The sequence below is a fragment of the Rhipicephalus sanguineus genome, chromosome 6, assembly GCF_013339695.2.
Source record: "Rhipicephalus sanguineus isolate Rsan-2018 chromosome 6, BIME_Rsan_1.4, whole genome shotgun sequence".
In the NCBI taxonomy this organism is placed as follows: Eukaryota; Metazoa; Arthropoda; class Arachnida; order Ixodida; family Ixodidae; genus Rhipicephalus; species Rhipicephalus sanguineus.
The window spans coordinates 35,344,766-35,357,027 of record NC_051181.1 but is presented as its reverse complement, the minus strand read 5'-3'; the positions used below and the strand labels follow the sequence as shown (position 1 = coordinate 35,357,027).

The following is a 12,262-nucleotide window of genomic DNA, read 5'->3' as shown; positions in this document are numbered from 1 at the left end:
AAAAAAGCACATATTTTATCAGTAAAATATGCGATGTCCGAGCACCACGGCTGGGACACTTGGCATGGAATGACCCATGTATATTTGAGAGCATAAAACCTCCTGTAAAGGTCGTTTCACAGCAATGTGGGGGAGCTATTCTGCGAAACCACTCATCCAGGATAAATCTGCACTGCCGCAAAACCACACTTCAAGGTTAAATGTACATAGTATTACCTTCAGCTCAATTAATTATTTTTTACCTTTAAAAGCGAGTTATACGGGCTTACATGCTCTAAGTATAGTAATTTTTGAAACGTAACGTATTGTGCCAGTTATAACTTGCACCCTACTGCTCTAAAGATCTTGCAACTATTCAAAGTTGCTTCCTGTTCATTTCGAAACAAAAAAGTGGCATTCACACATTCCGAGTTCCAATTCTTAAAAATATTGTGTAAGTGGGTTGGGTCACGACAAAAATGCTTTTTCTTAATAATACGTGATATACGAAATATTATATTCGAAATGATTCGAACAAATCACCATTTGCTTCGAATTCACTTCAAACCTCAAACTCACTGCTTGCCCTTCCCTACTAATGACACTTAATGACCAGCAGTTACCTTCTCATTACATGCCTTGCCTATGCCCACTTCTTGATTTCTACATACCTACATTGTAATAGGGACATCTCATAGGTAAGGACAAAACATAACCAATAACTTAAAAAATTCACATAGCCAAACTCATTTACAGAGATGTAAATATCTTTGACCAGATCTGTCTGGCAGGGTGAGAAAGCCTTCATCCGCCATGTGTTGCACTGAGAAAGCAACCACCCCATCGCAGAGACGTCTCCGAAAGCACTGCTTCATCCAACACCATTCTCTCTGAGAGGACCCTCCCATCAGCAACAATAGAGAAGAGCAAGCCAGCCTGATACGTGGCTATCCCGTGTGTCCCCAGAATTTAGCAAACATCTTTCCAGAGTTCTCTAAAAAAAGCCATCAAATGACTCACAAACCAATGTCAACAGTCGCTCACTTGCTGCCACGGTCTTTCGGCCGTGGTATCAAGCGAGCAAGTGTCACCTACTAAAAGACAAATTATGGCACCTACTGGTGCCACACAGCAGCTGCAATTAGGAAGAGACAATAAGAAGGCCTGGTTTGACTATTTCATGCAGCTGTGAAACCATCAGTCAGGAAATGTGTGCCGCATGCATAGGTACAGCCAAGTAGAGGTGTTTACGATATACAGCCTCCTTGGCTGTCTGTGTTTACAGAAGCAAATGTAGCATGAGCAAATTTCTAGGCAAAATTTTTCCCCTTCAAATTGCTTTTCTAATGGAATGCAAACAAAGTTAATTAATCAACTACTCTACTGATGTCACATGGCACAAATGGCAGCAAGAAATTCCAAGGCACGTTGGGCAATCACACCCTATACGCATCAAAGTGGGTACAAGCAGGTTTTTGCGGCCTGTGAAGAGATGCAACTCACTTGGCATCCCGGCGAACCAGCATGCGTTCCACGGCTGACATCAGAACTGCCACGGATGCCTGAGAGCAGTAAACCTGGCCACTGGTCACCTCGGTGCTCACTGCATGAATAATAAATAATCCAAACTGCTAACAGCCATAGAAAAGGAAGACATGGTAGCAATAACAAATGGTCCAACACAGCAGACAACATGTATGTCAATACACTGAAACCTCGATATAACGAACACGGATATAACGAATTATCTGTTACAACGAAGTAAACGAAGAATAGTGTTGTCATAGACGCAGTGTTACAAATAAACATTTATAACGAATTTTCGGATATAACGAAGTTATTTTCGTGGCAGATGTGACTGTTATAATGAGGTTTGAGTGTAACGCTTTTTTTTCTGAGCTGTTGCACACCAGTTATCACGGACCACCACCCCACTATACGTGCGTTGTTTTTACTATTTCAGCAGCCTTTCAGGAGAAGCCGGATCACAATTTATTCCGCGGCGAAACACCTAAGGCATGCGTAAACAAGGAGGACATAAACAAAGAATGCAAGGGACCAGACAAAGAGGAATGACACAAGGTGCACTGACAGCTGAAAGGTTATTCAAAGGTTGCACAGAATGAGTACTGGCCATACATGAATAAACAAAAAATAGGAAAATAGAAGGAATATGACAGAGCTTGACGTGGTCCCTCCTACTGTGTGTACAAAACGGGTCCCGTTTTTTCTGAGAGCACAACAGATAGCATGCCAACACAGGATTCACCCAGCTTTATCTCCTTTGTTAATCTGTAATTTGGCTTGCACGTGACATTGGTGTTTTAAAATGGGGGGCGCATCCGCACCTCGAATCTGGGTGAGAGCACTTGCACTTTGCACAACATGTTAGGCTTCCCTTAGTGAATTTTTTTTCTCAATAGCCAGAATCGTAGGGATGGTCGATTAAAATTTTAAATCGATTAATCGTTAATCAATTTAGCCTTTAATCGATTAATCGATTAATCAACATTTTTAATGGGTGCTTTAAAACCGATATCTCTTTGTTTGAGAGGCATCGTTCGTGTTTAATATGGGCCCAAATCTTTTTATTAGACGCGTTGACGATCCAAAATTCCCACTTTCGAAAGTGTCGACGACGGGCCCCTTGTGTCCAGTGTGCGAAAATTCACACTTTCGCACACTGGACACAAGGGGCCCGTCGTCGTTGGTTGATGTCGCGGATTCAAGAATCTGCGGCCATCATCCCTGGACTATTCGGCAGCAGGTCGTATTTTCTCGAAGCCTGCCTACTCGAGCTCATCGAAACCGGAGGCGCGTTCGGGGACCACACTGGTTGGAAAGTCGCAGTTGAAACATGCAGTGTGGCGGAGGGTGAGGAAATCCCGAGAAAGGTAAAAGAGAGACGAGGAGAAATTAAATAATACGCTCGCTCTAGTAAGCAAGGCATCTTTTCTCGGTTTGTCGGTTAGACATTGTGGAAGCCCTACATAATACTATAATTGCGGACTGACGCGATCTTTTTCTTGAGGTCACCTATGCAGAGATTACACAGAAATATACTCGCCTCAAACAGACCAATAATCCCTCGCATACTACCTGAAGGCATCAAGTCTGCAAGAACGAGACCCTCGCTATGAATGAAGGAAAGAAGATTACTTTTAAGGGCTCGTTTTTCTTTGTTAGACACAATATTAATTAGAATTAACAGACAATAATGCGAAGGAAAGTATAGGGGATGTTAAGGGTGTATGACAAAGAAAAACGAGCTCCTAAAAGTCACCTTCTTTCCTTCATTCATAGCGAGGGTCTCGTTCTGGCCGACTTGGTGCCTTCAGGTAGTATGCGAGGGATTATTGGTCAGCTGCCAGCTCGTAAAAAAAGGTCACTTGCTACGTGACGCCAAAAGGCAGAAGAAGAGTGTTCCACACTCGCCGCCATGGCTGTGATCGGTGCTGACTAACACTCCTAGGTTTAAATGCACATGCGTACCCTATGAAGTGGACGGGGGTATGACCGTCGCCGTAGCTCAGTGGTAGAGCATCGGACGCGTTATTCGAAGGTCGCAAGTTCGGTCCCTACCGGCGGCAAGTTATCTTTTCGGCCACTTTACTTTCTTCACATTGATATCCCAAATATTACAAATAACATCCTGTATACTTCCCTTGGCATTATTGTCTCTTAGTTCTAATTAACATTGCGGGAAATAGAGTGACATGAGTTTCTGCCTCCCGGCTAGAAAAAACAGCAGCTGCGCCAGTATACTCCGCAGCATAGATCGGCAAACTCACTCATGAGTCGACTCACTCAGACTCAGATCGAGCCATGAGCCTGAGTCTGAGTGAGTCCAGATGAGTAATATTTTAGTGAACTTCAGTCCGCGTGAGTGTGGTTGAGAAAAATCTTAGTGAATCTGAGTCCGAGTGAGTGTGGTAGCGGAAAATTTTGGTGAGTCTGAGTCCGAGTGAGCCCTAAGCGCAAAATATATTTCTTGAGTGTGTCTGAGTGAGCTCCACACTTTTTTGCCGACCTATTGTTCTATGTACACAACTTCAGCGTCACTAGCACCCTTATGTCGGCTCACGCTTATACTCCCGCTGACTCACACTTCAAAGCACTAGCGTTCATACCAGTTCATACACCAACTCTATATTTATTAATCAGAGGCGTGAGTTACGTAGAAAGGGGGGGGGGGGCAGGTTGACCTCCACCCGCAAACTCTTTCACAGGAAGTTCTTGATCAAAAATATCTAAGAGTCATCTTAGATTTTTTGCCGACCTTTGCTCCGCAGGTTTCACCTGATCTTTGCCGTAACACGGTTCCACTCACACCTTTTCAATCGTGCGTACATCCTGAACTGTGAGCGCTATCTAGTGTACCAAACATTACAACATAAATTGCGCGACTGTCCTTTCTTGTCACAGCAGAAGACGGGGGCCTCTAGCTGAAAGCTGTATTTCTCCCTAAATACGCGACCATGCAGTATTACTAAGTGCTTCAAGGTCACTTCTTCAATAGTAATGCACTGGATGCTAGACGTTCGGTAAACCGACGCGTAAAGTTGCGGATTACATAAAGCGTCTATAAGACCCATTTCACAATTCGCGAGTGTGCATTCCTTCGCTACATTTTCTCTCAACTAATGGCAGCAACTTTCGTGCTTCAAGTGGAGACGAGGTCGTAGTTGCGCGTGCTGGCGTTTGTCTATTATGCATGTTCGTGTCAAGAGAGCCGAGTCTACACTTTCCGCCTTTCCGCGTCCCAGCGCAAGCAAACCGCGCTTGAACACTCTGTTTGAAGAAGTGACCAGCTGCCATTAATTGGACTAACTGCATCGTAGGAAAGTTAGCTCAACAATTATGAAAATGGTATATATACCCTATAAGACGGACAGTTGGGCTAGTTGGTATACAGCATAATAAAAGATGGTTACTAGCGTCCTTCTCCTCTTTACGCTAGCAAATGTGTCTTGCTATGTATATACGGATTACCTAATCATCTCCCCATCATCGTACTTCATCACTCTTTTTTCCCCGTTGCGTTTTCCCCGTTGCAGAGTAGCAGGCAGGGGCGTACTAGCTCAGGCCACCCTCTCTGCCTTGTAATATATTTTCTCTCTCTCTTTCATTGGCAAACAATATTTTATTTGCTAAAGAGTAAAACAGAACGGCACTAAGAACCAGTGAGGAAATAAGCAGCGCATAGTACAATGCCGCACTTACACAAGAATCGAGTAAAATCTGAGGGTTGAATAAAATACAAAGAAAGTTTCGATTGACACTACAGGTGTCGAAAACTACTCCTTTATCAAATGTAAGCAGACATGCGTTTATGCGGCAACACGATGAAACAGCGCGGCAAAAAACAAACACGAACAAAATAAGCTACAAGACGATGCGCTCACACGTATGAAATATACAGAAAAGAATAAACTTCTCTTTTGAAAGTTGGCGAATCCACGTGCTGCTTACTTTGTCAACAGTCCCCTTTTCTGTTTTGTTTCATGGGGTTGCTGCTCCGAACCACATGCTTTTTTCTACTGAGCGAAGAAATGTCAGTTGCCCGAGATGCTCGGGCGACAACTGACACCTCCTTTGGGTCGCCACACATCCAGCATGCGAAAAAAGGCGCTCGGATGCTACTGACGTTGCAGGAATTGGCAAATACTCCATTGCAACGTCAAACACATGATCTAGACCAGTTCGCATGCTGTGCCAAGTCTCAAGTGAATTCGGATTGGTGCGGCGATCGACTACAGGGTTACTATAGTATGTCTTGAACTGAGAAGGCATTTAGTTCATCGGATCGTACTCCAGTGCAACGCAATTGTGCAGAAGTGCGCGATCGACGGCATCCCAAATAGAACCAGAAAAAGTAGTAGTATTCGGCTTTGCAACTTCCTGCGTCTAAGGATAGCGTTCGGGTCTGCGTCTCAGGATAGCGCGCCTCGCAGTCATGCGCTCCGGCCATGGGGCGAGGCTGGGGGCGGGAGTGGGGGATGCCGTAATCGATTAATCGAATAGTTTGAATAGATTAATTCGATTAATCGAAAGGCACAAATCGATTATAATTAATCGATTAATTGTGGACCTTTAATCGATTAATCGATTAATCGTTCATCGATTTTACCATCCCTACAGAATCGCCGTCACTGTAAGACAGTACTCTGCATGCTGTATGCTGTAGATGCTAGTGTAACCATACAAGGGTGATCGGAGAAAAGTAGTGGCCTTATGCACACCCTTGTCTCACACCTAAGGTTGGAGATAACGCAGTAACAGCATGACCAAAAAACCATGACCAGGCATGACCAGCACGCAACGGTAGGAGAACACATACTACCATTGCCTATGTGCATGTAGAGAAAGAAATTTTGCACACGTTGAAAGAAGGTTAGATCGTGAATCTCCATCCCAGCAAGACTTGGGCAGTCAAGCTGCTTCATGTAGACTTGCACCCTTAGCAGCATTTAGGTAAAAATAATATCTTCTGCAAGTAAATTCCATTTCTTTCAAATTCCTACATTGTTCAACATCATATGTTTGCATTATCAATGTTTTACTGCAATGCATAATGTCAGCCAGAAGAAAGCCGCTGATTACATATATGTATCTTTTACTTCAACTGGCTGCAAGTTCCACTGGCTTGCCCTGAGAGAACTACAGTGATCTATGGCATAAACATACTTGGCTCGGAAACGACAGTCGACTGGCTCTTCTGGGCGTCATCTTTGAGCTGTGCATGGCACTGAAGAAAGGTGGCCATGCCCGACACGACCGCATTCCAGTGGGTGCCCTCATCTGCTAGTGTCTCCACTACCAGCGGCAACAGCAGCTCACACAGGTCCACCTGGCACAGAAACATCCATGCAATGCAAACAGCTTTCTTTGGAACTGTTCAAACCCTATCGTTTACAAGTAAAAGATACAGTCCACCCTTCAGAGAACAAAGTCAAACTGGCAGCAGAAAACTTCCTTATACAGTTAAACCTTATACAGTAAAACTGGAAATCTACTTCTTTATATTGAACTTGATTAAATTGACATTTGACCTTTCAGGCAAACTACACTCACTGAAAAATTTCTTTTTACATGGAGATTGCTCTGAGAACATTAGAATAATAGGACGGTATGAAAAAAAAAAGCTAATTTCAATAATGTTAGCACTAACGAATTTTGTTGAACCAGGGCTTTGGCAACCACGACTTGATACCGTGATGGTAAAGCCCTCTTGGTAAAGTCCTCCTCACTTGTAAAGCCAAAAGAAACACAGGTCCAATGCGCTGTGGAAGCAGGCATTAAGCGAAGCTATCACGCCCATTCTGCCCCTACGGCTTGTGCCACGGGTGTTGCACAGAGTGGCACAGCATCGATGTTATCAGGCTCACCAAACCGAACTGCTTGCTCATGGCGATGATAACGAAACATAAAAAATTGTTGCATGCCACATGCCACAAGCTTTGGCATAAAAAATCACACAAAAGCAATCACAAAATGAATTACATCACTTCAGTTTTGCTGCCAAAAACTGCCTCGTGGCTTTGTTCTTGCTCAATTAAGTAAGTTTTCTTAGAATATTACCCAGAAAAAAAAAACCAGCCCGCTACCGCTGTTGTATGCATGAAAATACAGGAATGTGGTGGCTACAGAATGGCATCATTATCAGAGAACCAAGACACCATGAAGGTTTGTCTGGTAGGCACAATTCTGTCAGTCATCACTGACTGCTGGAACTGTTCTTTTTTCACCATTACATAGGATAAACTTTCGTATGTAAACATAACCATAAGTTGATGCTGCCCCAGTTGTGAATACGAACGAAATCCACTAACCGCCATTGTGCAGAGAGGCAGCAGAGCCCATAAGACGTGGTCATTGCAGCACCGAATCAGCGTGCAGACCAGATTGGTGATCCAGGTGGCGTGGTCGCAGGCATCCTCGGGTGCCCACAGCTGCGAATGGTCGGTGGCACCAACAGGGCGCTCCCTGGGGCACACCTGGCACAGAGGTTCGATCATGTGAGAGAGACACGAATGCAATGGCAATTTTCCACTCCTTGCATCACAAAAAAAGTTGGAGGACGCTTGAGCTTCACCTTCGAGAACGCAATAGCATAATCAGGCCCCATGCACATCGCCTTCTCAATTGCTAGCCAGGCTTCGGTTCTCGGCACGTGCCTCAACCGTGCCGTAAGGAAACGAACGACTGCGCACATAACATTGGCCGTCTCAAACTATCCTACATTGCCTACTGCAAGCACAGTTGTTAAGTGCTCACTATGCCATAATTCTTCCTTTTGCAAATCATCAAAGGGCCCACTAGCTGCTCACTTTGTTGATGCTTTTGCAGCTGATGATGAATAATTATGTGTGAGCGCTTTGTAATGGGTGGGCCTTTAAAACATCAATTCGTCGTGCAATTCACATGTTTTAATGCCTGGCACGATTCTACGCTTCTGCTACGCAATATTACATGCATTGAGGAAACTCCTGCCACTATATGACCCTCATATAGTGTTTTTTTCCGAAGCAGTTCCAAGCAATGGCATAGCCCTGTGGTAGAACACCTGCTTGCCATGCGGAAGGCCTGGTTTCGATTCTCACTCGAACCTAAGATTTTTATTATTTATTTTATTTGCATCTTTCTTGATTTTTCAGTCATGGGCAAGATGATGATTTTTCGCTCACAACAAACGTCGCCGACACTGACGGCAACGGGAACACCGAAATTTCTGCGAAACGAGCTCTTTAACGCTATCGCGTTAAAATGGCTTCGTGCTTTCTGGCAACCACAGTTCAACCTCAGATGGCCTGTCACAAGTGTTTGTCACAAGTTTCATCGAAGTATTAAATTTGCCATGCAATGCACCCTTCTTCCCGTGAAGTTATCTTCCTAGACAAGACAGTATCTATTGAAAGAGGAAAATGAAAGATGACGCTCCACAGAAAAGCAACAGATAGCCAACAATACCTAGATCACACTAGTCGTCACACGCGAAACTGCAAACAAGGAATATTTACCAAACAGGCGAGGCGTTTAAGAAGGATCTGTAGCAACGACGTTGATTACGTTCACCACTTAAGCAACGTAAAGCAAACATTAGTTGAAAGAAAACACGCACTACACTCTTAAAAAAGCCTACAACCAAGTGTGTAAATTAGAAAATCTGCTCTAGCTAGAGGAGACCCCAAGGCACAACCCAAGCAGCCACTAGCATTTATAACAAAATACTCAAATGCACTCCCCAACATAAATAATATCCTTGTAAATATGATCCAATATTAGCAAGCTTCAAGAGCCTTAGAAAAGCGTTTTCTGAAGTACCAAGGTTCATTTAACGCCGCTATGGTAACTTTAGAGGTATGTCAGTGCAAGCAAAAATAAACCCTCATTCTACTGCCAATCCAACTGCTTGTTCTCGCTCCAGATGTAAGCCTGGCAAACACCTTCAAGAAGACATTACAGTTAAAAGCACCAGAAGAGAATACATCCACCACATAAAAAAAATCACAGTTTTACCGCAAGGGCAAAGCAATCAAAGCAATCGCAACAAATAAGATGTTATACGAAGTAAGGCTAGCAGCCTACCGTTCTAGATTCGATCTGGCGTAACTCTACAAAATGCTGTTGTAAGCGAATATGGCTGCTCCAGGGAGCAAACCGGCTTTTGTGCTGCCTCTTGTCTCAACAAGAAGTAAGCGATCAGAGCACAGCACATACTAGGGTATATGAACTGTCTACTAATGTCTGTCAAGATGACGCATTCGCCAGTACTCATGATCACGCCCTTACGATCAAGGTTCACAGTTTCTCCTTGAGCAACGCAGCCCCCCCTACCTCTGCAACCCTTCGTGCTCCTTCACCCGACGAAAAACGGACAGGGCATTTCCTTTCTGCTTGAGGAGCCACCGACGACAGGCTTCGCACACGGGCGATGATATCGCATGCATCCTTCGTGCTACAGATGGCTGGCTCATTTCATCTCTGCTTCAGCCACGGTTGTCCCCAGCGCTTGCGTGTTTTTACTCGCGTGTAGAATGTACGATGCGTGGGGCAAGGTTATTACTTTGGACTTTATACAGAACGTGATGGCAATGGCGACGGCACAAACCTGCCAAGAGTGCAAAAACCCACCATTTGGTTGAGCACTTAATTTATAATTGAATATTTTTATAAACACGCGAGTGGTCTGAGATTCGGGCAACACAGCTGCACTCGTGAGCCGTGACGTAACAAGAAGCTTGCTGTGCAAGCGTCAGCATGCTGGTGAACGATATTGTTCCATGGTGAGCTGCGCTTGAAATTGGCCTAGTTTAGCTTTCTTCAGCTTGTCACTGAAATTGAACTATTTTCAGCAGCTGAAAGTTTGGTAGAAGACAACGGCTCCGCTCCATGCAGTTCATGACGTCATGAATGCCATGGAGAAATGGTGGTCGCTGGCGATGGGCGGAGTTTAAAGCCGGCGACAGGCCCTGGAAAGTCTCAAGTACCAGCGATCGCCGCAGAGGGCGAAAAAATCAACCGCGGCGAGTTCCATCGATATGCGCGGAGAGTGGAGCTACTGACTCCTCTTTTGGCGGTCGGATAAGTTAGTTCGCATTTTCCATGTTAGGGGCGCTCAACGCGGCCAAAAAAGTTTATTTCAGAATATATCAGAAGATTGTTGAAAGCTTAGTTACCGTGTCATTTTGCATACAGCTAGTAGGGACCAGTTTTTATGTTACTTCTAGAGTTAATACAAGAGCTTGATTGTTTGAGGACAAGTATTGAGATTACATTGACGCTCGAAAAGCAGCAACCCATTGGCATCGATTGCGCTTCGGTCGGTTATTTCATTCAAATTGTACTGCGGTCGTTTGCTTTGATCGGCGTTACGCAGCTCCGTTTTAAATCAGTTTTGATATAGCAATGCGAGTTTGTGCGCCAAATTTTACATGCCGCTGCCACAAAGCGAACGTGTCTAAAGCCTGTGAATCACGTCAGCAGCGGCGCTTCACCGGCTGCCAGCGTGAAAATTCAATGCCAGCAAGGAGCTTGGAGGCTACCTACGAAAACGGAATAACCATGCACCATGTGGGTGTGCGCACCGGTGAGTGAAAATGCACTGCTTTTCATTTGAACATAGCTTTTTTTTTTTTTTGCATGCGCTACGGTTTTTGTCATTTCAAAAGGTTTTACGACTTGTCTAGCTGATCGGATGCACCGCTTGTGGATTACAATGACATTTTCTAAGATTATTTACTTCGTTCTCACTTTTGCAAAAAATATCTTTACTGCTAAACTTTGTAACACAGATCACAGCATAAGTTTTACCTATTTCTGCACAAATTAGTCTTCTGAGATAAATGCTCATAAGTCCAATGCATGGTAGAGCCAAGTGAACTTATACAGTAGAACCCCGCTGTTACGTTCCTCACTGCTGCGTTTTCCCGGCTGTTACGTCGTTTTCCGCCGGTCCCGGCATAGCTCCCATAGGATACAATGTATTGGGAACCCCGCTGTTACGTTGTAACTGTCGGACCGTTCCCGTATGATACGTCGCGAAGTGCGCTCGGAGCCGACCGAGCGACTACCAAGGAGAGCGGCCATGGCGCATTTGCACGCAGCTTGGCCTCGTTTGACCGTAATATTAGCCGCATGAGAGGCGCAAGCAACAGAATCTTTCAATTGATGCAAACAAAAGCATGGCCTTCGAGATTCAAATTGCAAAGATGGCATCTATGACGTAACTGCTCGCGAAAGCAAGGCCTTTGAGATTGGCATTTACTACTGACAGAAGCATATCCTTTGAGATTTGTATTGCACAAACATGGCGTGTATGACGTAATTGCTTGCGAAAGCAAGGCCTTCGAGATTGGCATTCACTTCTGCCATCGCGTTGGCGTAGACTCATCATCATCGTTATTTGTCGGAGAACGGGAGGAGTTCGAGCTGGTTGGAGCTCGCATGGTCGTGCGTGCGGTTCGCGGTCGGACTCGCCGCGCCGGTCGTGATTGCGTGTGCTTAGTTCTTTCATACCTACAGCTGTTGGTGTTAAAAAAATCACATACGTTGATTACATTTCTGTGGATGAGGCCGTCCTAAGCTCCGCGTTTCTATCCATCGACTAGATCGCGGCTGAGCGCGCCAATTTTCGTGCTGCTCGTAAGAATTGAAATAAAATTCTGTACCACTAAATATTTTGCCGTTTTTCCTGTTTTTCGGCTCTTACGTTTCCCGTCTCTTACGTTTATTTCCTACGGTCCCTTCAAAAACGTATCAGCGGGGTTCTACTGTAGTATGT

At 44.6% G+C, this 12,262-nt stretch overlaps 1 protein-coding gene across 1 annotated transcript in view; it reads right to left on the bottom strand.

Moving 5' to 3' along the window:
• The window catches only part of LOC119397189 (serine-protein kinase ATM), a 69,973-nt gene that overhangs the window by 24,269 nt on the left and 33,442 nt on the right, over nt 1–12,262 (bottom strand). The window contains exons 6-8 of the mRNA XM_049416483.1: nt 7,812–7,976; nt 6,667–6,829; nt 1,483–1,582 (exon numbers count right to left, since the gene is read on the bottom strand). Of these exons, the coding sequence (XP_049272440.1) occupies nt 1,483–1,582; nt 6,667–6,829; nt 7,812–7,976 (428 nt within the window). The remainder of the gene's footprint in view (nt 1–1,482; nt 1,583–6,666; nt 6,830–7,811; nt 7,977–12,262) is intronic.